Source organism: Aspergillus tanneri (assembly GCF_003426965.1).
Source record: "Aspergillus tanneri strain NIH1004 chromosome Unknown AapTan_3_pilon_pilon_pilon, whole genome shotgun sequence".
In the NCBI taxonomy this organism is placed as follows: domain Eukaryota; kingdom Fungi; phylum Ascomycota; class Eurotiomycetes; order Eurotiales; family Aspergillaceae; genus Aspergillus; species Aspergillus tanneri.
Window position 1 is genome coordinate 3077286 of NW_022984630.1, and position 23739 is coordinate 3101024.

Sequence of the window (23739 nt, forward strand, 5' to 3'; positions counted from 1 at the left end):
GTACTCGATCTCGATTCCGAATGAGATTAACCCATCTCCCTGAGCCATCACTACAAGAGGGACAGGACAGGGAAAAGGAAAAAAATCCTACATTGCCATGACCAGGTCACAGGCCCTCGCACACGATCACTACGAGATCCTCAATCTTCCCTTCACAGGGACCCCAACAGCCCTATCGAAGCAACAACTCAAAATCGCCTATCACAAAGCCCTCCTGAAACACCATCCTGACAAGGCATCTATGGTCGCAAAGGACGCTCATATTCAGGTGACCCGACCAAGTAGTCCTTCCTCTACTTTCGATTCCTCGCACGCGAGTGGTAGGATTTACACGATCGACGAGATCACAGCCGCCTACAAGACACTGTCTGATCCTCGGTTACGTGCGGAATACGATCGATGTCTTCGTTTGGATCGGTCGAAAATCTCTGAGTGTGAGAGCACTGGGACTGTTTTTCATACGGGATTGGAGGTCGTCGATCTTGAGGATCTCGTCTTTGACGATGGAGACAATGCAGCGAAGGAGGAGGGGCAGATGAGCGGCGCCATCTGGTATCGTGGCTGTCGATGTGGTGATGAGAGAGGGTTTCAGGTGACGGAGGACGACCTTGCTAGAGAGTCTGAACATGGCGATATTGTCATCGGGTGTCGGGGCTGCAGCCTGTGGACGAAGATTCTGTTCGCGGTGGAGGACGGTGATAATGGTGGTTATGGGGAAGAGGAGAAGAAGACTTGAATGGGCGTCTGGCTTGTTTTCTGTCTTCGTGGGCCAAATTATCATGTCCTGTAGGCGATCTCTCCTTACGTCGCTTCTCCGGCCACCTGGCTGGACTCACGTTTTATCGCGTCCTGAGGTGATTGTGGTCGCGGCCCAGCCACAATTATGACCACCGGATATGTCTTTTACGGGGGAATGATAGACAATGATGTCTTGAATGGGGTCTCTGCAACTATGCTCTCATTGAACGCTCCAGGTTGAAAGTTCATTGCATGGAGGTTATTGCCGGAAACACCTGGATGAGCTACAACATGTGTGTCAACTACATGATACAACGGGGTGTATTTCCTGCCCATGACTACATGTGTCGCAGGCTATAGGCGCGAAAGGGTCTATACAAAACTCGGGTATAATTACATATGTATATATTTCTAGAGCCTAGCTCATACTGCTGTAGGAATAAGGTTTCACAATGCGTTTCAAATTATACGGATGAATAGGATGACATTAGGCCGTACGACAGTCATTCTGGTAGGATCTTGCATCTACAGGCCAACCTCGTGGTGGACGGTCTGCGGCGAAGTCACGGAGGGGCTGATGACATATTTATTTTGACCGAATAACAACCAACGCCAACTTCCTCACCCCGCCATTCTTTCTCTCGTCTCCCATTCTACCGCCACGATGTCGACGCTCGTTCAGATCACTTCCAAGGAGCAATTTAGCTCCCTTCTGACATCTTCTACTTTCGTCGTGGCCGATTGTAAGTCCTTTGTTCCCACCCCGCTTTCCCCCTCCCCAGCCTTATTCCATCCATCGTAGCCCCCCTTCATCTGCTCGCGCATACCGATACTGACTCAGATGATTTTGACCTGTAGTCTACGCTGATTGGTGTCAACCATGCAATGCAATCGCCCCGGCCTACGAAAAGCTGGCTTCGCAGCTCTCGCGCCCAAACCGGATCACCTTTACCAAGATCAACGTTGACCAGCAGCAGGACATTGCCAAAGCATATAGCGTTACAGCGTACGTTGTCCTTTTTACAGAAAACACCAGCTACAGCCATCTCGAAGAAGATGACGCTGACTCATCTGTTATCCAGGATGCCTACATTCATTGTCTTCCAAAGAGGGCGTCCCGTGTCGACCGTCCGCGGCGCAGACCCCCAGAAGCTCTCCGAAGCGGTCCGCAAACTCGCATCGGAGGCAAACAAAAGCGACGGATCCGACGAAGCATCGGGTGAGACCAGTGGAGGAGGCGTGGGTTGGGTCGGCGCTGCCATCCCTAAAGGCTACAATGAAATCACGGACCAGCATGATTCTAAGGGCCTGGAACTGCTGAACCGGGATAGTGATTTTGGCATGGCGAAAACCCTCTTTGACTCGTCAAAACCGTCGTCGCTGAACAGTAACGGGAAAGGAAAGGCGGGCGGTGCTGCAGACTGGGTCGAGAGCGATACCGACGAGCAGCTGATGCTTTTTATTCCTTTTAACTCGACTGTTAAGGTTCACTCGCTACATGTGACCTCACTTCCACCCGCTGAGGATGCCGAACGCGACGACGACGAATTGCCCATGCGGCCGAAGACTCTGCAGCTCTACACTAACCGTACGCATGTGCTGGGATTCGACGAGGCTGAGGACATCCCCGCGGTGCAGACCGTCACCATCGAGCCGGGCGACTGGGATTCCAAGACGGGCACGGCAAAGATTGACCTGCGGTTTGTCAAGTTCCAGAGCGTCACGTCGTTGGTCATGTTCTTCGTGGACGGTGATGGAGACAGCGAGAAGTTGCGCGTGGACCGGGTCCGCATCTTTGGAGAGGCGGGTGAGAAGAGAGAGATGGGCAAGCTGGAGAAGATTGGTGACGAGCCGGGAGAATAATTGATGGGCAGGTCAATTCTCCATGTACCTTGCAAGCTAGATTACGATGATGATTTGAACCAGTGGTTTCTTTTTTCTTTTCTCTACTAAAGACCAATTCATATTCGTCTCAAATTCTGAAATCAAGCTAGAGTCCAATCCAATCAATCCAAGCGCATCTATCTCATCAAGAGCATAAAACACGTAGGAAGAAAAAAAAAAAATATCTCTTCTATGAAAAAAAGTTGTCCGATCCCAAACCAAATGGTCTCATCCTTAAAAAAAAATCAGAAAGACCAGTAAAGTACGAACCGGTGTGCAATTCCGTTCTTCTGTGACACAACTGACACCTGGTAATACATCATGGAGAAATATAATGTCCAGGCAACACGGGTGAATGAATAGTTGCGTCGCCGCACGAAGAAAGAAAAGAAAGAAAGAAAAATCAAAATGTCGACTCTTCGCACGAGAATTTATGCAAGGTGGAATGTCGGCGTGGAGGAACTTGCCATTTAGGGATTAGTACTCTGGAATAGGTTAGCTAGTTGACTCGCTTACGTGATGGATTTGTGTGCGCCGGAAAATTTGGTTGGGTTTAAATTTTGGTTTTCCTTTCTTCTCTTTTGTTTTTTTTTTTTCCTTTTTTTTTAATCTATAATCAAGGCTTATGATGAGTTAGGATGTTTTTTCATATGATAGGAAGAGACTGATTCCTACTGGGAATGTGATCTCAATTTACCATCCACTGAGGCCTTATTTTTAGTTACCTTTCTTTTTGTTTGCTGGACTTGGGAATTGTGTGGGATTTCTGGTCGGTTGATACTATTCTCTGTCTATTGATAGTCTATTGATCATTATACCGGACTATCGGCCCTGTCTTAAGGACGATCATGGTTGATCTTATTTTTGCAGAATCTTGCGCGATTTGATTTAAACCAATGTTCGAGGACTTCAGGATAAATTTCATGCAGTAGAAGGCGGATTATGCTTCGCTGTTTACAGCGATCCCATAGCTACTCGTGCCTATTCCATCTAGTCACCGACAATGTGTGTTGGGACCGTGGTTTGACATTCGCTTGCAGAAATATTGCTAGGATTTCGCGCCGTCACACGCACCTGATCCAATGATTCATGGTGATCCATGGTTCATCCCAGCCTGTAGATAGCTGATCTCGGGGCGAGACGAACCCGCTTCGCTTAGGCCATCAACAATGGGGCGGTGGTAAATCCACCACTCTCGTAAAGGTGCGGCAGAGCCGAACTGATGACTGTACTTTGGGAATGTGATCTTGCTTCATACTGTCTCAGTTCGGCAGTAGATGTCCACACCTAGACCTAGATCTCGATACCAGATCGATGACGAGAGATCTATCCCGGAATCTTGCGCGCATCTGCTGTCCTCCACTCGTCTGGCCTTCCATTATTCATGAGGTTTCAGTTTTCGTAAATCCACACCGTTTGCACTGTGCGAAATGTAGCCCCAATTTCCAAGTCCTTTGGTCGATGGGGCCTGGCGTCGATCATACCCTGTATTACTCAGATACAACCAACAGATCCTTTACGGGTCTAACGGATGTCCAAGCATATTCGTACGGATGGACCCACGGTTTTATTGCATCAATGAGGGAATGGCATGTGGCTGCAGGTCTCACAATGAGACGGCACCGGGCCCGGTTCTACCGATGGACGGCAATGAGAATGAGTTTGTGTGGAGTTGTTCAGCTATACTATCCAGATAGAGTTCAACTCTATGGAGTAGTATGTACACAGTAGCTCTCACTAGATTGCATTAGTCTCATCGGATCTAAGTACCGGAGAACCGAATTTTCGACATCTGCAATGAGGGAAAAATGCAGTCGTCCAAGTCTAGTAACCTAGCAGCCTAGTTGGAGACGTCCGTAGCGACGCAGAATTTGGAGATTCAGAGTGCCAAAAGGGAAAGAAAAGAAAAAGAGGGAAAAAATAGAAAAAAAGGCACTTGCTATACATGAGTTGGTTTCTTTCAATTCAGATGATGCATCAGGTTTGGGGGCTACCATTGCAAAGACAGTACGATACCAAGACCCCGACGACTGAATCTCTGTACTGCTTCTCTTTAATTTATTCGAGATTCCTCGCTATGCTGAGATTGTCAATGGCAAGTGGCCCGTTGCTGCCGTAAATAACATCTAGTGGGAGTACCAAACGCGAGATTTAGCTCGTCCCACTGGAATGGTTCACACTATCTTCTGCTTGCCTTCGTGTCTAAGGAACCCCGAGGACAGCCGAAGTCTTGTTTGATTTCTGACTTGAATAGCGAATCACGCGCACGTCATGCATGCTCTGTGATTGCTGCCCACATTACTGTGATAAGCATTGGCGTGGCTGGGGACCTTGGTAAATGTAACTAAGATCATCGATGGATCCCACGTTCACGTAATTCCCCCAGCCAACACGCGCTTGAGCAGTGGTCGGGAAATCGACCATCTACCGCAGAGGGAATAGGCTCGGGGATACCAGCCACTCGTATCTCCAGATGCAGGAACATGGGACACTAAAGGCACCATCATCCACTGGGAGATTGGTGCTAAGCTTGTCCATCTGGCCTGTATCTACGCTGTAGACGGCAAAGGCCCTGGACGATTGGCGTATATAGTATAAATTACCTAGCCTATCACGACACAGATGTAACCCAAATTGCGAAGTAGTATGCTGTATCGGCGCACGTGTTCAGTTCTTTGTGCCTTCTCCAGTATTCCGTGTCCTGCCTTTCGGTGATCGACCCTTGCTAGCCCCTCTGCAAGCATCCAGGAACAGAACTCAGATTCGCATATCGTCGCAATTCGTTTTTTCTTTGTCTGCTTTCCTTTGCGACAAGCTGGCTCTTGGCTTGATTCAAGTGCCGGTAATCCCCCGCCGGCACTATAAGAGATGCATCGTTGTCATTGGATCATCTACCATGTTATCCACAAAAGCGTAGTAGTGCAAACCTCTCTAGAGTTGGCCTGCGATGATGACCTGTTGGCAAGCCACGGCACTGAATTTTTATCCGAGCTTATGAACGTACAGTAGATATACTTACTGTGGGATACCAAAGAGTACTCCGTGCCTACTCTGAGTTATGTAGTATCTAATGGAGTAGGTGGACACGGTGTACTCAGAGAGCAGTTTCACAAAGTCGGTAATCGGACGTTATGCATGCCCCGGACCAGAAAGAACGGAATCGCTTGGCAATTGTCATTACCCAAGAGGAAACCACGAATATCGCGCATGTTAAAGCATGTCCTTGGATGTTATGGATTTGCCAGTGCGGTTGGTTGTCGGTATTTGTAATAGACCCGACAGAAGAGGATACCAAGGATAATGGTAGTATCAATAAGTCGGTCCCTGAGCACTCCGAAGTACTGTGTAGGGTTGCAAAGAGGAGCATGGTTCCATTTAGGCATTCCCGGGAAACCGCCGGAAAACCCATCTACAAATAGAATCGCCAGATTAGGAAACCATGACATTTTAACGCATCCTTTCCAACGCCCCTCTGGACTGTAGGAAATATCGACATGGATACGAAGGAAGGCCTACCCTGGCGGTCTCAGAGTTGAATAGTCGCCCCCGTGCCGAGAATGGAACTTTCGAAGAAGGGTCCCAGGTCCTTGGCTGTGGCTACTTTATGAGGGATAATCTCATGGGGTTTGGCGAGTTTAGAGTGCTAACTGGACTATCTATCCATAGCTCCTCGCAATAGTTTCAGGTCCCCCACTTTGGGAGCTCTCGTCACCTGATTGGGGCGTTGACGTACGCGTCGTCTGTTTCAGATCTTGAGCTGGTTTCCAGCACCTTTCCTCCGAAGGCTGGACCCGAAGAGGGTGGGTATCCATATGCCACTCTGTGACTAGCAGATACGGTGTCCTCTAATGAACATGGTATCGTACGTTGTACGAGTGTACAACTAGTATCGTGTGTTCATTCTGCCAGCAACACTCTGTACACACTACACAGTACGGAGTACCTCGTTATCTCATGTACCCCCACCTTAATTTATTTGAATTGGCTTGGCTTAGACGACCCAAAGACGCTTCAGACTCATCCTATAGTACGACCGCCACACTGGGTATTTTACAGCATCAATCCGAGGCAAATTCCAGCCTCCAGGTCGGCACTTGAATATCCAAGGGTTATGGATTAATTAGTCCCTTTGTCCTGTACGTTATTTGGAACGCTACATAATAGGTCAAGCACTTTACTCTCTTTTTACTACCACAACAAGGACCAAAAGACTTGCTCACAAGTACGATGTACTGCACTTCCATCAACTCTCACCATCAGTCCATCATGATTCCATGCTCTGCCAGGTCCTTCCTACTTCAGGAATTTCGTTGAAACCCACCGAAAGACCGTTGCATGATGTGCTGGTTATAGTATATACCTACTCAGTAGTAGTGTGCTGGAGCAATTATTTTGGATCCGCCAATGCTCCAACTATCGGCTTCCGTTCCTTTAATCCACCAGGAAGTATCCTCCGATTTCATGAATAATAGAGTCATTTTGTAGTGCCAAGAGTTGTTGGCCGAGTTTCTTTCTTTTTTTTTCTCCGTTCGTTTTTGGAGTACTTAATTAATTCTCGCGGATGATATCTGATAACTGTTGTTTCCGGTACCCGCGGAGCGTCTGATATTTTATTAATGTACATCGGGCCACCATTGCAATTTGTTCATACTGGACTGATTTGGATACCAGCGGCTGAGGCATCTAGCATGAATTTCTTCTGCCTGTCTGCCTTTTGCTACGGCTCACAGAGCGTTCCACCTTTTTGATTGAGTTCAAAGCGATAATACCGGTCGCTCATTTCTCGGGGAAGTCGCACGCATTCGAGGCTATATTTTTTATTTTACTTTTTCCTCCTCTTCTCCAACTTTCATGGCTGCTTGTCTGTTTGTTAGGTGCTCCGTAAAGGGATAGGGGACAAGCTACTGAGGAGCTAATTCCTTTGCCGCCCGTCCGGCAGTGCGCCATCTCCATCGTAACCCACAGCTGTCAACATCCAAGAGGCGCTCTCCCGTTGGCATTGACCTCCGTCCATTTGCAACACCTCAAGGCGCTATCGGCGCCAGGCCGAGTTGCACCACGATGCAAGACAACGGTTGGAACTATTTCCTTTGGCTGGATGGATTAAATCACGTTGTGCTTCCACTGTGGAGTACAACAACCGGGCCTGACATCGGTTAGCTGTGTGCTAGGCTCAGAAGATGCCAGCCTGTGTGGAAATGGGAATGTATACGGTAGCCAAGGGTCCAGAGAACAAATAACAGGGACGATGGCAATTGTCACGGAGTAGGTCGACATCCAAAACGCTCGATTGGAGCCATCCTTGCCAGCATGATCCTGTTTGGATGACGGTAGAGTTTGATTCCTGTTCGTCATGTATAAGCGGCCTTCGAAGTAAATTATTCTTTTTTGCTTTTTTTTTTTTTTTTTTGACAGTTACTTTTTTTACGCAACCCTAAATTGATCGGAAGTTGCATTCCTTGGTTCTGTCTGTGCTACAACGGCTTCCACAGTGGCGCATCCTTTGAGGTACATAAGACAGGGGGCTTCGCTGCAAGTACTCGAGGGCCAAGAACAGTGAGCCCAAATCCTTGATAGCAGTAAAGGTGTTCTCCTGCGTTGTGGCAACTGCATACCCGTATACTTATCCAGGTTAATATCATTCAGGCCTTCCGATGGAGCTGCGTGGAGTCCTAGTCTCAGGAACTAAACAGTATTAGGGCTGTCTAGTACAACTTCGTTCTTTTCTCGAAGCTCACCGGCTTCCATGAATATATTAATTGACAGGTGACTTAACCTAGATAGGACAGTCCATTATCTGGCTGGACCTCAAGGCTAGCTGCCCAGGTACTAGGGAGCAGTAGCATTGCAACATTACAATTGCAAGTGTGCGGATTGTGTCCCAGATGTCTTACTATGGTCTGTCCTTAGGCGCATACATCCGCCCATTTCTCCTATCGCGGTCTACCTACTCCGTACTTACTGACCAAATTACCCTAGTTTAATCTCTAAGGGAAAGCGCCCGGAAGCTTCGTCCACAAAGGGTAAGGTGGTTTGCCAATGGCGATGATCTATCTTTAGACTAACCAATGGGATTCTACTGAGGACCCGCAGACCAGGAACTTTAATAAATGATTAAGGAGGCAACTTCAATGGCTGGACCGGTGGGTACTGGGAAAAGTGACCAACGAGTCAGGACTTTCCCTTTGTTGGGAAAGACGCGTTAGAGGCCGCCCCAGGACTGCGGTTTGCGTGACACAGGCTGTTTGTCCGAAGCTTGCGCGGCGTTTGTACGGTTTGCTAGATGCGTATATGTATGTACATAAGTGATATGACAGCTCTGGTAGAGTCCCTTGCTTGAAGTGGCAGTGGGCTTGCCTGTCAGTGTTATCATCTCCCGCGGCAGTTTATCATTATGTAATTATGTATGATTGTTTCGGATTATGCTGATCATTTTATCTTGTACATGTGGCCTGAGGCCTCATATGTTGGTGCTCAAAACTCACTGGATCTTCAGCAGATTAGGTCATCAAGGCAAACAGAGGTGTCGCATTTTGCAACAAGATGGTACGACGTCGACCTATTGGGCAGTAAGACAGTAAGACCTGAAAGGCTTACAAGACCGTACGGACTATGTCTCGGAGATCAAAACCTCAAATCGAGAGACAGGTCGGCGAGACATCCGTAGGAAAGTAGGCAGTTATTCAGTACGGAGTAGAGTGGCTAAACATATCGCCCAAAAGTGGAAAAAACCCACTTTTCCCAAAGGTTTCATCTATCTTGACAGCTGTGGCAATGTATGAGCGTCTGTGTCACCGTCCAACCGAAAGAGTCCGATGAAGCAGGGGAGTCTGGATGCTGTTCCGAGGAGTCGGCACGCACACAGTTTCTCCGCTTTTGTACCTGCAGTAGGCCGAGAAGTGGGAAGCAAAACTGATCGATCCATCTGCCGTTGAACAGGTCGAATCTCAAATGTGAGCAGCAATCCGATGTTCTTTGTCGCAGATCGAAGGTGCATAATATACGTAAACTACGGGTTGGTGGCTCAACTAAATTTTAAGGCGAATGGCAAATCGGAAAGTCTAATCTAAGCTGTATGCTGGTTGGGCTATCCAGTGCCAGTGAGTTGGATTGATCGGTTTGAAACCCTCTTTCCAGCTACTTTCCCCAGAAAATCGTACTTCTAAGAATGTGATTGAAAAAAAAAAGAGTGGCGCATTATGCATGCATCAGGATGGGTCTCCAAATACGCTGCCAAATTGAAAAAATAGTACTAAAGTTCAATACTTTCTGAACTATGGCTCTTTGGTTGCCTCGATGGCATATGATAAGCGACCGGGTCAGAATCAAAGCCGTTTCATAAACTTAGGTCTCGGCATTAACTTTGTCTCGGTAGAGGCTAGGATCATATGAATGAAGGGCAACCCAGAAATATGAATGCGGGATAGCACTGTTGGTAATCCGAAGTACGTGCCATTGGAGTATTGGACTCTCTAGTAACCGCCCTAAAGTACTACTAACGTACTATGAGGTCGTAGAGTAGACCACCATGCCACCACCATTCGATGTGGGCCTAATTAAACGCGTTTCGCCGTTGGTTTGGATAACTTTTTCCAGCGCCTTTTCTCGAATTTTACTATATTCTCCTAGATCCTCCTAACGTAGTACTCGTTCAGTAATCGCCACTATCAATGTGACCTCATTCCTTTCAAGCGTTCTAGGGTAGGGAAAGTCAAGAGCGATTTGGCTTGTGGCACAGACCAAGTTATGGGCACCTTCAGTTGAGCGATCCAAAATTTGGATTGGCAAAGAATCGACACCCGCAGATTGATTCTGATTGACTGACAGCCCCGTCACTCTATTCACACAAATTCCTGCCTGCTGATCTTACTGTACTGTGAGGTATGGCCCGGTACCAACGTAAGAAATAGCTAAAAAAAAAAAAAAAAATTGGAATAAGGGCAAGTGGACCATTGCTACTGAAATGTTTTTTTTTTTTTTTTTCATATTTTATTATTCTCTCGGGAATAGAATCCCATCCCCCAAATGGCGGACGGGACGCTCAGCGGGGCCGACTAGCTTAACCGGGAGGACAATCCCTCCCATTCAGAGACAGAGGCTATTGGTCCTCGCTGCAGCCCCGATGCCTCCAGTCTTACCTACTACTAAGTGGTAAGTACACCTTTGCTTGAAATGTCACAGCAGTAGGCCTCACCCCATTGGAGCATGGTCGGGATGTTCCTCCTATCCTCATTTTCCCCATCTTGTCCGCCTACTACCGCAGTGAGATACTACCTGCCTTAGTACAGCATTAGACACTCTGTAGTGGCCCTCAGACACACCAACCAACATCCGCCCCCTTCTTCGCTGAGAAAGGCCCCCACTTCCATTTTATTTTGCATAACATGACTGGCCCCCGATATGCAGACTCGTCGCTGACAACCCAGACGGGCCCCAAAATCGATGCAGGTTCTCATTGGCAACAGGACTGCCGACATGTAAAACTAGATCACCCTCCCCATCTTCTGGATGGAAAAGGACATGCTGTCACGGTTGGATGGCGAAAGACACGCGCGCGTGCAAAAAATCGTCGGTTAGATGGTGTGTATGTATGGAGGGGTAGCACGCAGTTTGACCGGCAGGTCTCTCGGCAATCAAAAAGTTGGAGCTATTTTGGGATGACAAAAATTATATTAAGTTAAATAAATATTTAACAAACAAAGAAGTAATAATATGACAGTAAGTGGTATTAAAGTACACAGTAGTTTTAATACCCATACAGTTATTACTGACCAGCTGGTCTCGGATGAACTGTAGGTGGCAATTCAATGTGCGATTCCGGAATAGTTATTATTAGGCACCTACCAATAATACATGCATAATATTTTTTTATATATATTTGTTTTAAAAAAAGGCTGAGACATTGTATTCTAAGGTGTATAACTGATGCCTACTACCAAAATGTTGTCAAATATCCATCTCTAGGGCGGTTTTAACCAGATTGAGGTGAACAATGGATCCCATGCTTATCCCATTAATATGCCCCTGCTATTAAAATAGGACCTGTCTCCGCATTTACCAATGGGTGTCCTGGCGAGAAGTGCGGCCACTTTGGGTACGTTGGAAACCGTAATAATGGGTTGGTATTAGCGATGGAGATGGCTTGGAAATGGGGCTTGAGGGCCGCCAATGTTCCCACTCGTGCTCATGCGCCCCACACAACTTGCACCATTTTGGGTTCCCCGTCCGAGGTAGTGGGGTGGGGAGTGTGGTTAGTCTGGCCCAGGATTCGTCGTGGTCGCTTGAGCGTCTAGTTCGGATCCTACACACTTCTTTGGCTTTGGGGCCTGTCTCCCCAATAGAGGAATGGCATAACATTGCCTAGTGTACGCTGGAGTATGGACCCTGTTGCTGTTGTTGCTGCTGCTGCTGCCGATGTTGATGATGAGGAGTCCCACAGACTTTCCACCCTGGTCCCCGCTTCTAAACTTTCCACCTGATTTGAACTGAGATGTGCACCGGCGCTAATTTGTTTCCTTGTCCCGTCCCAGACTACGAAGTACCTAACTTACCAGGATACATGGTACTGACAATCTGGAGATAGAGAGATGGCAAAAAATAGAGGCCAGACATAAAATTGATGGCAAGAGGATGGCAAAAGATATTCTAGAAGTTATGAATGTAGCATTTTTTGGAGTGCCTCAATTTTCTTTTTTTCTTTTTTTTTTTTTTGCCTTTTCTTGAAAAAAGAATAAAATAATAAATAAAACAATTACAATTATAGTTCGAATTACAAGTATTAAATTCATGACACCATACGGTTTTGGGGCAGTACAAATTGATTATCATGGGGAATCTTTTTTCTGGCACCATAACCATTGGCAACATAGCAAATCAGTACTTGATGGGCGCATGCACCACCAGCCATCCATTCATATTATTTTCTCTCCCAAAAAGACTCTCAGACTAAAAAGTACGGTTCCAGTCCTACTACCCACTACTCTTTGCGCTACCTCGTAGCACAGGCAGATCACTTCACTCTTTTATCCACTGCTCCATCCTTCTGGCTGTCTTTCCTCTTCCATTTCCCATATCGGCTTCGTCTCTCTTTTCCCCGCGACTGTCCTTGCCCTTCGGCTTTATCTTCTTTATTTCTTAGCTTTTTTCTATTATTCCTTTTTAGACTTGTCTCGATCGACCTCTTACTATTTCTTTCCTTCCTTTCCATTTCTTATATGTTTTTGGCCTTTCGGTCCTAATTCCCTCTTTCTTCGTCTCTCTCTTTTACTTGCGACTCATCTGTCTCCCGGTACCTGGGTCGAGGTCGTTCCAAATCATCTATCATATGATTTGGCTCGCATCGTCGAACAGCAGTTCCTGTCCTTCATTCACATAATCGAACGATATCTACCAGATATAACTAGGGAAGATCGATCTTCCTCTTGTGTTCAGTCATTCCTTCACCCAACACCAAGAGACCCTATATACGTTCATTCATCGTCATCGATTGCCCGTTGCTTGGTACCTTCCCAGGTCGCCTAGCGGTCCAGTCGTACTATAACACTATACCATATTCTAATATTTACCATTGGAGAGCAGAGTCGACTTCGCTCTCACTAACTTCTCAAACAGCTCACCATTGGTTAGTGGCAACCTTCAATGATAATGATCATCAATACACGGCGAAGAGCTGACAGATATCCTATCCAGGACGTTCTAGTACTTGCCTACAATGGATGCAACATACACAATGGCGCCAGCGTCGGTGCAGGGGCAACCGCCATTCGCATACTATCCCGCTCCTGAGTCGCAACATAGATCACAGCAGCAACATTTCACAAGTCATCCCTCTGACATGCAACAATACTATGGACAGATGCATGCCTTCCAACGTGCATCCCAACACCAGCCATTGCAGCATGGTTTGCCTGACCAGCCAATCTATGCCTCACAACCTATGATGAACATGCACCAGATGGCTACCACCAATGCGTTCCGAGGGTCAATGAACATGACTCCCGTCGCTTCCCCCCAGCCTTCTCATTATAAGGCCGCCGTCGTTGCTCAGCATGGTTCAAACTTGATGCCTATTGATACGAGGTTTGTCAGTAACGACTACTACAATTTCCCTTCAACTCCCCCACTGTCAACTGCCGGAAGCTCTATCAGCAGTCCCCCATCGACCAGTGGTACTCTCCATACCCCGATCAATGACAGCTTCTTCACGTTTGAGAAAGTTGAAGGGGTGAAAGAAGGCTGTGAAAATGATGTGCATGCTGAAATTCTGGCCAATGCTGACTGGTCTCGGTCTGCTTCGCCACCCATGACACCTGGTAGGTATTTTTAAAAATTGCTCTCTCTTTGATTTCTTAATTTATTTGGCGAAAATCAATTGCAGTTTGAAGAAATACTGTGTTTACGGCTGTTCAGCGGACTAACTTAAGCTGGCTTAGTGTTTATCCATCCCCCCTCACTCACCGCCAGCCAAAGCTCAGACCTTTTGTCCAACAACAGCTCTTGTCCATCCCTTTCTCCCTCTCCGCCTCCTGTGTCTTCCACCTTGATCAGCCAGTCTCAGTCGGGTCTACCCACTGAACAATCTAGCTCCTTTTGCGACCCGAGGCAGCTCACTGTCGAATCATCCACCAACCCCGCTACCCCTTCCGACCTGCCTCCTCTGCCCAACCTTACATGCGATGACGAGGAACCAAAGGTGGTATTGAGCTGTGAGGCTGTGACTTTGCCGATTAATGAGAATCCGTCGCCGTGCTTCACCGGCCATACCGAGGATCCCCTGAGTACACTGCCGACCTTTGATAGCTTTTCTGACCTGGACTCGGACGACGAGTTTGTCAACCGCCTCGTTGACTTCCACCCCAGTGGCAACACTTTCTACCTGGGCGAAAAGAGACAGCGCATGAGCACATTCTCGCTTGATGAGGACGAATTCCTGAGTGAGCAGAGCCTAGAGGATTCGGATGACCAGGCCTCAACCCTGTCGGGCCTTCCTACTCTGGATAGCTCTGAGTTCACTGGGTTTGCTAGCGCTGTTAATGATAGCTCGGACGAGATGTTGAAGAAGCGGACCAACTCCCGCAGGCCTTTCAAGAGGACGGAAACTGACTCGGATGTATTGGACAAGAAAAGTGAGCCTCCAGCGAGCCACCGTTCAGGCAGCACTGCATCCGATTCTTCCGTTCAACTGGCAAGCGTTGACGCTCATTCCAATTCGGATGTGAACGGTTCGAGCTCGCTTGAAGCCACCGTTGCACCTGTATCGGTCAATCGCCGAGGCCGGAAACAATCGCTGACCGATGATCCTTCCAAGACCTTCGTCTGCACTCTCTGCTCACGTCGCTTCCGTCGCCAGGAGCACCTCAAGCGCCATTATCGTTCTCTGCACACTCAAGACAAGCCGTTTGAATGCAACGAGTGCGGCAAGAAATTCTCGCGTAGCGACAATCTTGCGCAGCACGCCAGAACTCATGCTGGCGGATCAATCGTGATGGGGGTTCTTGATGCGAACAGTGTGTCTCAGCGCGCCTCGTATGAGGACCGAGATCCATCCGTCCTAGGTGCAGTGCTATATGAAGCTGCAAATGCCGCTGCGACGAAATCGACAACCAGCGAATCCTCCGAGGATGGTGTTTCAGAAACTCCATCTGTCGATCGACGATCTGCCAAGAAGCGCAAGCGCGAGGAGAACGCTTGATTTTTTGTTACATTGCCGCTTGAAGCTATCACGATGCGATGTGACCAGGAGCTCCCTATTACATAATAATTCGAAATATAATCTGTCCAACCAGCACACGGTTGGTCCCACTTGGTCTTTGCTGTTTGGCGTCTGGGCTTTACACTCTTGGTGACTGAAGGAAGTTAAGGTGTACGGCATACGGCTTCTCTTTTCTCGCACGGAGTGAAAGAGAACGAAATATAATAATACAGGTTTCTGGGTCAGTGGATGACCAACATTTTGAGGCATCAGACCGGCTATCGGGGCGCACTCGGAGTCCATGGTTGGTCTAAAACTATAGAGTGCATATGTCTGAGACATGGTGGCTTGGGATTTTATCTCTTTTTTCCTTATTTCATTTGCATCTTTTTCTTTCAATTTCCCCACAAACACATTCGCCCTTCTCCCAAGATGGCCAATTGACTGTCTCGGTCTTGTATCCCTTTTCAATTCTCTTCTATATCCATATTTCTCGTTTGTATTTTTCATTCTTTGTTACTATTTGATGTAATATTTTTTTGTCAGCTACCCTTCTCTTGGTTTACTTGCACTTCCCCTCTTTTTTGTGCTGGCCACATGTATAATTTAATCTATACCTATCTCCCCAGCCCTTGGCTCATACCCCTGTGCGTATATCTCCATTTCCTTGTTTCTTCCCCTTTGGTTGTTCTGTGGAATCCATCTGTGCATATTATTCCCCTGGCTGCTATTCATTGTTGAGCGTACCGTTTGTGGCATAGCTAGTGATAATTGAGGATTTAGTCAAGATGGTTCCAAAGAGTAGATTAAGAAACTGAAGTAATCCTCTATACAGTGGCCCAGCACTGGGTTGGTGTATAGTGAGGCTCTATCGATAGTGTGGCGGGCAGATCCGACGTTCTCGACATCACTGGAATGTCCCCAAGATCACATAAAATGCTCCCCTAAGTCCACACCAAGCCAGGCCTGGCCAAGTAATCGAACTTTATAACTGCTAACGACTGCCATTAGCATTTTTTCCCCACTGTTGCTCGTCCACGTTTTCTTTTTTCTTTTTTCCCCCTCAACACCCTCCGTCATTACTGAACAAGGTGAAAAAAGTTTCCCCGCCACACATCCATACTCCATGTCTTCTGTCTCCAACCCTCAACCGTCATCCACAGGATTAAATGTGATTGCTTTGATATCCGGAGGGAAAGACTCCCTTTACTCCATCCTCCATTGTATCCGCAATGGTCACAAGGTGATAGCATTAGCGAACCTGCATCCCGCCCCGAGGAACAATGTCACGGCCACTTCATCCCTGGACGAGAACGAAGAAGATGACATCGACAGTTTCATGTACCAAACCATCGGACACAGCGTAATCCCGCTGTATGAGTCTGCGCTCGGGATCCCGTTGTACCGGGCCCCTATAACCGGTGGAGTAGTGGATACGTCTCGGATCTACCGCAGCGAAGCTACCGACCAGATGGCCGAGAATGAGACGAGAGATGAGACGGAGTCATTGATCCCTCTTCTCCGACGGATCAAACACGCTCATCCCGAGGCCAATGCCGTCTCCGCTGGCGCAATATTGTCGACGTATCAGCGGACACGCATCGAGAACGTCGCGGCCCGTCTAGGCCTTGTCCCTCTAGCTTGGTTGTGGATGTATCCAAGTCTGCCGCCGCCGGTGGAGAGGGCCGAGGCGTCTGCAGTCTCGTCGGATGTGGCGGATGCCGGTCTCCTGGAGGATATGGCGGCTGTGGGCTGTGAGGCGCGGATCATCAAGGTAGCGTCAGGGGGGCTGGATGAGGGTTTTCTGTGGGGAGATGTTTCATCTACGGATGGGGCGCCCCGAAGACGGATTGCAAGAGGGATGAAGCGGTTTGCCGCGGCGGAAGATCTTCGGGGAGCGATTTTGGGTGAAGGAGGTGAGTATGAAAGTTTGGCGTTGGATGGTCCAGCGTTTTTATGGAAACGGAGGATTGAGATCGAGGAAAAGGAAGTAAAGTCTGGAGAAGGAGGGGTTGGGTTTATGAGGTTGAAGGGCGCAAGGTGTGTCTCTAAGGAGGTTGTCGACCAGGGGAATATTACGCCGGGGTCGGTTAGACGACCGGCGTTGCTGGATGAGGCCTTTGCGGGTGCCTTGGATGGCTTGTTGTCATCTTCAGCGGGGACCGAAGACGTAGAGCCAACGACAGGGCAACCAGAGGGTATCGAATGTGAATGCCCTGAAATGACCCAGTCAAGAAATGTGCGAACATGGACAATCTCGAACATCACAGCGCCAGAGGCTGGTCCTGAGGCGGCTAAGCAGATGGGTGCGATTGTACAGAAGATCCTGAATATCTTGGGCTCTACAGTCCATGGTACGGACTCTGGCCCGCGAACAACGACTGACATTGTCTTTACCACGGTGTTACTTCGTTCTATGGCAGATTTTCCATCGATGAATGACGTCTACGTTTCACTCTTCAAGAAACCCAACCCTCCTGCGCGGGCCACCGTTGCCTGTGGTGGGAGTCTTCCGGAAGGAGTGAAGGTTATGGTCTCATTGGTGGTGGACTTGGGACACCGAGATTTACGACAAGGGCTCCATGTCCAGTCCCGGTCATACTGGGCGCCGGCTAATATTGGACCATATTCACAGGCTACATCAATCCCTCTGCAGAAGGAGGAGCGACTGGTGTACATTGCGGGCCAGATACCTCTGGAGCCAGCATCGATGGAACTGGTCAATAGGTCTACTGCATCAGAACCGCAATGGTTCGAAAACTACGCTTTGCGAGCTGTTCTAGCACTGCAGCACTTATGGAGAATTGGTGCAGCTATGCATGTGGATTGGTGGGTGGGAGCGGTTGCCTTCTTGTCAGGGACAGATGCGATTCATAAAAAGGCCGAAATAGCATGGCGTCTTTGGAAGTCCATGCACAATCAGCGGAAGAAGATGATGGAGAGGAAGAAGACTCCATACTGGACGCTTGGGATATCAAATACGGAAGAGAGGCACACGAGCAACGCAATACAGCTGGAACGCCTACGCTGCCCAATTTTTCGGTGATACAATCAGACGTTTTGGTACCTGCCTTTTTTGCTGTCCAGGTCGAGGAACTGCCTCGAAGTAGTGATATTGAATGGCAAGGTCTGGGTTGCAGGTGCGATGAAGTAACATTAGCCGCGGAAGACGTCGATTTTGGACGCAGGGTCGATGCGTCCACTAAAAATCTGCACTACACGGCCATTGAAATCGATATGCGCCAGTCAGGCAAAAGTGTTGAGGCATGTCTGCGGCGAGTACTGGAGATATACACTGAGCAACAAGGAAATTCCCACGCCATTGTATACACCACACAATCATTGCCCCGTGATCTTCGACCTGGACAATTCGTGCCATGCAAGTCAATTTGGGGCCGCCAGGGAAGGAGATTGGCAGCCGGGGTTATTTTGCAGAGGTGGAAAGATACGGAGTAGATGACAGGATAGTGATAATGAATTCAGTATCCATGTTTGTCAAGACATTGCATCGCATAATTGATTGGTCCTGGTGTCCCTGATAAGCATCTGTAGGTGAAAAGGCATTTATACAAGATAAGTTGGAGGGTCTGTCTGTCGTGCAGTAGCAGCAGTCCATACGGCGTACTCTGTAGGCTGAAGCCAAGAGTTAGCATTGGGAGGGCAGCAGATGATCTCCTGAGCAGTGAAATGAATGTGGTCAGTTGTCTAATGTGTCTAGAGCATGTGATAAGCGAGAGAACCCGCTTCCGCCTGCCAAACCAACGTTGTTAAAAGACCGACACCACCACCACCACCACCATTCATTGCTCCTCTCCCTGCGCCTGGTGTATGTATTTGCCACTTCTGTTGTTTTATGTGCTGGTATCGGGTTTGCTAACTGCCGGTTCTTTCTGCTAGTGTGTTTCCCTCTGTTTACGAGCTGCGTTCGATATGACGTACGCCTCGCTATAAACATCGTGTTCCGACAGACACTGTCCACGGGGCCATGGCCTCTTCGCCGACCCCACAAGGAGGAGCATTACTTCCTTCAAAAACTCCCGATAGGTCTGAGAAGACTTCATTTGATGACATCCGACAATTCTCCCGGTCGCCTCACCCTTATCACCGGAAAGGGTTGAATTGCCTAGACCCACAATCACAGCCGGCGGATTACTGCCACTCCCAGCATTTACAGTGGCCAAGGACATCCAGCGATAGTGGCACCGAAGCAGACGACGAGAGCACGGGCATATTAAAGGGTCTTCCCGCTCCTCCTCTTCGTCCACGAAAAGGGTTACGCCCTGGTTGGAATGGTGCCTCGGAGAATGGGCATTGGCTGCCGGTACTGAAGCCTTGGCCTTCGCTTGTGCGGTCGGCCTCCCGGGGCTCGCAACGAAGCTCTAGCGAAGAAGCAGAGGCGAGTGTGACAGAGTTGCAAGAGACAGTCTGCAAGAGACAGTGCATTGAGATCCTGCGCCGGCTGTTGGAAACGTCGTTGTTCCTCTCTGTTGGCGTAGTTGGTTTGGCGCAGGATAGTTCCAGATCGCTTGCCTGGGCATGGAGGAAAGGTATGAAACGAATCCAATGCCTTTCCTGCGCTCCTTTCTTATTTAATTTTTGAATCGTTTTCTACGATAATGTTGCATGTAACTGATTGGTCATCTTGCAGAGCTCTTGACCCATACTCTTCTCGTTACCGGCCTATATGCGGCATACCCATTGACTAAAAATGGACGCATACGACTTGCAAATCTGTCATCTTTTGTTATTCCATCCACCTTCGATCCCGCCCCGCTCCTCTATCCAATCCTCATACCAATTTATGTTTCTCTGTCTTTGTCTCATCGTGGCATCGCTCTTGTGCTACCGAATATCCTTCTTAGTCTCTCCTCTCTACCGGGCGCAGTCGTTCCACTGTACGAGTGGAACCACGGCGGCAGTATTGTGCACTGGATGATTACGCTGATCCCAATTGTTGTCTCTGAACACCTCTCTGGAAATAGCCTTACTCCCTTGCCTCTCAACCTTCGCGGCCTTAATTCCGAACTTTTGACTCTTGTTTTCCCTTTGCATCAAGCTTTGATACCCACTTTAGATTTCTTATTGACTACCAGTGTCCTTCCAGCTGAATTGCAGCTTTTGACAAGTGCTCTCATTAATCTGTTTCTATTTGCGGCTTCTCCTCAAGCGGAAATTCTGAAGGCGCTTCTATGGCTTGGTGGCCTGTGTATTTTTATCTCTTGTCGACAAGTCCTTCGCTGGGAGGTGGCTTTGGCCAGAATCCCCAGTTGGAAATTTCGGCGGTCTCCCAGAGCCTCACACGCTCCAAAGAATATCCTTAATGTCCTCGATCACAAGCTCTGTCAGAGACTGAGCCGAACGACCTTCGAGGAGGAGGTCATGTCAGACAGTGACTCACCTGAGAGTCACTTGGCACCCTTGCCGCGCAGGACGACGCATGAGCTGCGAGAGAAAGTTTCATCCGGAGAACAACCATTCGCGGCTGATAAGTTTCCCAGACAACAGGCTCAGACTGCCCAACAACGACGGCACACCTTAGCGAGCTTTGAGGATGCTGTGCGTTCGGAACGGGTCAGGACCACCCCAAGTGGCCGGCGAAAGCGATCAATGGCCCCGGGTTTGGCATCGTTTCTATCTTTAACGATACCACAAGCACAGGTACGGAAGTGGCTATATGCCCTGTATGTGTATATTGCCGTACTGGCCATTATTTTGGGCCCTGTCCGCAAGTACGTGGGCGAACATGCGTTGCACGGAGCAGAGCCGTTCGGATGGGCGCTAGGATACTTGCTCGGAAATGTGTCCTGGTTTCGATTCTGGGTGGTCATGTGGAACCTGGAACATTGGATTCCTCTCCCCATTCGGTGGGATAGTGAGTTGCTGAGTGCATCGTATACACAGGGCTGGGTGGAGAACCTCCGTCAATCCACCTTTGGGGAGGCAAATACGCGTCTATTGATCATGGCATACTGCACCGTGGTGATTTTGGTTGGGCTGGCCATCGTATTCCAGCTCAGCTCCGTTGTTGAGGTCGATACAAGACGCAAAGTTTTCCATGGAATGATGGTGCTGATGTTTCTTCCCACCATCTACATCGATCCTGCATTCTGCGCCCTTGCCTTGGTCTTAGTGCTGGCAATTTTCCTTCTCCTTGACCTTTTCCGGGCCTCCCAGCTACCACCGATTTCGCGACCCTTAACCTATTTCCTTGCCCCTTACGTTGATGGGCGCGACCACCGCGGACCGGTCATCGTGTCACACATCTTCCTCCTAATTGGCTGCTCCATCCCCCTCTGGCTCTCGCTGACGGATGTCCCACGAGCGGAAGGCCGAGGAGCATTGAGCGCGTGGGATGTGCTGTCTAGGGATGTGAGCATGGTTAGTGGGGTCGTCTGCGTCGGTATGGGTGATGCAGCTGCGTCGCTCGTTGGCCGTCGTGTCGGCCGACTCAAATGGTTCTGGGGTGGAGGGAAATCCCTCGAAGGCAGTGTAGCATTTGCGATCGCGGTGACCAGTGGGTTGGTTGTTGCACGGGCGTGGCTTGCTATGGGCCAATGGCGCGTAAGTGGAAGCGATGGGGAGGATTGCCTGGCCTGGTTGGTAATGGTGCTCAAGGCCACCGTTGCGGCTGCAGGCACCAGTGCGACCGAAGCGATTCTCACTGGGTGTAATGACAATGTCGTTGTGCCCGTTATTCTCTGGCTGTTGGTCCGAGGATTGGGTCTTTGATTGTGATTTGACTTGTATGGGACCCATTTGATACTTTGACGATGCATGCATAAAGCGAGTTGGTTTGAGACAATTACTGTTGTTTTGAGCACAAGACTACTATTCGGAAGGTATACTGTATGGTTTACATTCTCTTCTTGTCGATAGAGGCTGTTACTACTATTATTATTACTACTATATATGATTATGCCCATTATTATTGTCTCGTGCTGCGAGGCTGGAATGGAGTCGAGTTGCGAGACGTGTCCAAGTGATAATGCCATGCTGCGGACTCACAGGTCACGTTCGGCTGCTGCGCCTAAGAATAGGTGGACTGAAAAAATACCTCCTAGGGGTAAGAAATACTACTAACTTAGGAAGTACGAAAGCTGCAAGCAGTGCTTCCCCGGGTCATGGGCCATCCAGGGCCAACCAGGATCAACCGCGTTGTTGATCGTCACTTAGTACTCCCCCCGCTACTAGGTACTGTGAGGTACTGCATCGAAAACGCCCGGTGTAGGGGTTTATCCACCTCAGCGTAGCTTAACACTCCCGATGGTTTCTCAGTGGCAAAACAAGAGAGGGACACTGAGAGTGTGTGTTCCGAACGGGAGTCATTTGATTCACTTGATGACTGAATGGTGGAGAAAATGTATAAATCCAGTCCTATCTGATGAGTCACGGTAGATTCTCGATAACTAACGTAGTTAGTTACTGTACCGGACATTACGACGATCAGAGGGTTTATCACTAGCAATTGGATCTGATCGATAACGCGTCCCGTCACAGATGGCTGTACTCCGTATGGCTGATATCAGGCCTTGCTTCCGTCCTCAGACCATCGTCACTATTGGCCCTGTGAGGATGTAAGATAGGACTGTCGCATCGGAATGTCTAAGACTTCGTTTTATTAGTACATACCTATCTGACTATCTGACTATTCTACCCTCGTTGCTCTCCGTCACTTGCTGGCATTTCCTGTCCTTTTCGGTACTGGAACTTGTCAGGGTTAGTAACCTTACATAACTCGTTCCTGTCCCCTTATCGCCCTGTCAATCCCTCCACGATTGGCATCGCCGCCCTTCTGACCGCCTTCTGGTCATCTTATCGCTGGTCACGCTCCGTGCTTGTCCTTGGGTCCAGCTGCTTCCCGCCTTTCCTCTTCCCCATCACATCATCTTGAAACCCAGTCCCTCCCTCTCCTCCATTCGCCTCTGGCTTCCCCCTTATTCCACGCGATCTTTCTTTCCACTTGAGCTTCTCATCTACCACGACAATCTTCAGTATCTGTATCTTCTTACCTCTGGTCGTATCTTGGCTTCCCTCACCTACACTTTCTGCCCTACCTATCTATCTATCTAGGGTCTCCAGCACTTCCGTATACCTACGCTTTCTTATCGTACAGCATTTCCCGCTTCACCGCTCTCGTCCACTGTGGGCATCAGTTGAACCGCGTTCTTGACTATTGTTCTAAGAGAATTTCTGATTCACATCCGCCTGGTTCCTAACCCCCTTTACCAGTCCATCTATTCACTGGCCTCGTCGGCTCTTCGTATTCACCACTCCATACTACGGTCTCAACGTCAGCCTTACCTTACCTTAGCTTTCGACTCACGGGTCCAATAGACATCCACTGCGCATTCCCCTGATGTGCCTCCATCATCCGCCGTTGCTGCCGCTGCTCAGGTAGTTGTGTGTGTGGTTGACGGGGTGTCGTC

General features: G+C 48.7%; 6 protein-coding genes across 6 annotated transcripts; all 6 read left to right on the forward strand.

Annotated features, from left to right (window-relative positions):
* Positions 1 to 97: 97 nt before the first annotated feature.
* DPH4 (diphthamide biosynthesis protein 4) lies at positions 98 to 736 on the forward strand (the record flags this gene model as incomplete). The annotated part of the gene is made up of 1 exon (XM_033569484.1): positions 98 to 736. One exon carries the CDS (start codon positions 98 to 100, stop codon positions 734 to 736), a length of 639 nt encoding a protein of 212 aa, XP_033428290.1.
* A 666-nt stretch (positions 737 to 1402) lies between these two features.
* ATNIH1004_004819 (thioredoxin-like protein 1) lies at positions 1403 to 2601 on the forward strand (the record flags this gene model as incomplete). Its single annotated transcript, XM_033569485.1, has 3 exons — positions 1403 to 1481; positions 1597 to 1744; positions 1821 to 2601. The coding sequence occupies 3 exons, from the start codon at positions 1403 to 1405 to the stop codon at positions 2599 to 2601; spliced, it is 1008 nt and encodes a 335-aa protein (XP_033428291.1).
* Positions 2602 to 11753: 9152 nt separating this feature from the next.
* Positions 11754 to 12101, forward strand: ATNIH1004_004820 (uncharacterized protein; the record flags this gene model as incomplete). Its single annotated transcript, XM_033569486.1, has 2 exons — positions 11754 to 11872; positions 11987 to 12101. The coding sequence occupies 2 exons, from the start codon at positions 11754 to 11756 to the stop codon at positions 12099 to 12101; spliced, it is 234 nt and encodes a 77-aa protein (XP_033428292.1).
* Positions 12102 to 13351: 1250 nt separating this feature from the next.
* On the forward strand, positions 13352 to 15313 carry sebA (putative C2H2 transcription factor (Seb1); the record flags this gene model as incomplete). Its single annotated transcript, XM_033569487.1, has 2 exons — positions 13352 to 13934; positions 14055 to 15313. 2 exons carry the CDS (start codon positions 13352 to 13354, stop codon positions 15311 to 15313), a joined length of 1842 nt encoding a protein of 613 aa, XP_033428293.1.
* A 1126-nt stretch (positions 15314 to 16439) lies between these two features.
* ATNIH1004_004822 (diphthine--ammonia ligase family protein) lies at positions 16440 to 18769 on the forward strand (the record flags this gene model as incomplete). The annotated part of the gene is made up of 2 exons (XM_033569488.1): positions 16440 to 18142; positions 18205 to 18769. The coding sequence occupies 2 exons, from the start codon at positions 16440 to 16442 to the stop codon at positions 18767 to 18769; spliced, it is 2268 nt and encodes a 755-aa protein (XP_033428294.1).
* Positions 18770 to 19298: 529 nt separating this feature from the next.
* Positions 19299 to 22042, forward strand: ATNIH1004_004823 (putative phosphatidate cytidylyltransferase; the record flags this gene model as incomplete). Its single annotated transcript, XM_033569489.1, has 2 exons — positions 19299 to 19860; positions 19962 to 22042. 2 exons carry the CDS (start codon positions 19299 to 19301, stop codon positions 22040 to 22042), a joined length of 2643 nt encoding a protein of 880 aa, XP_033428295.1.
* Between the last annotated feature and the right edge of the window lie 1697 nt (positions 22043 to 23739).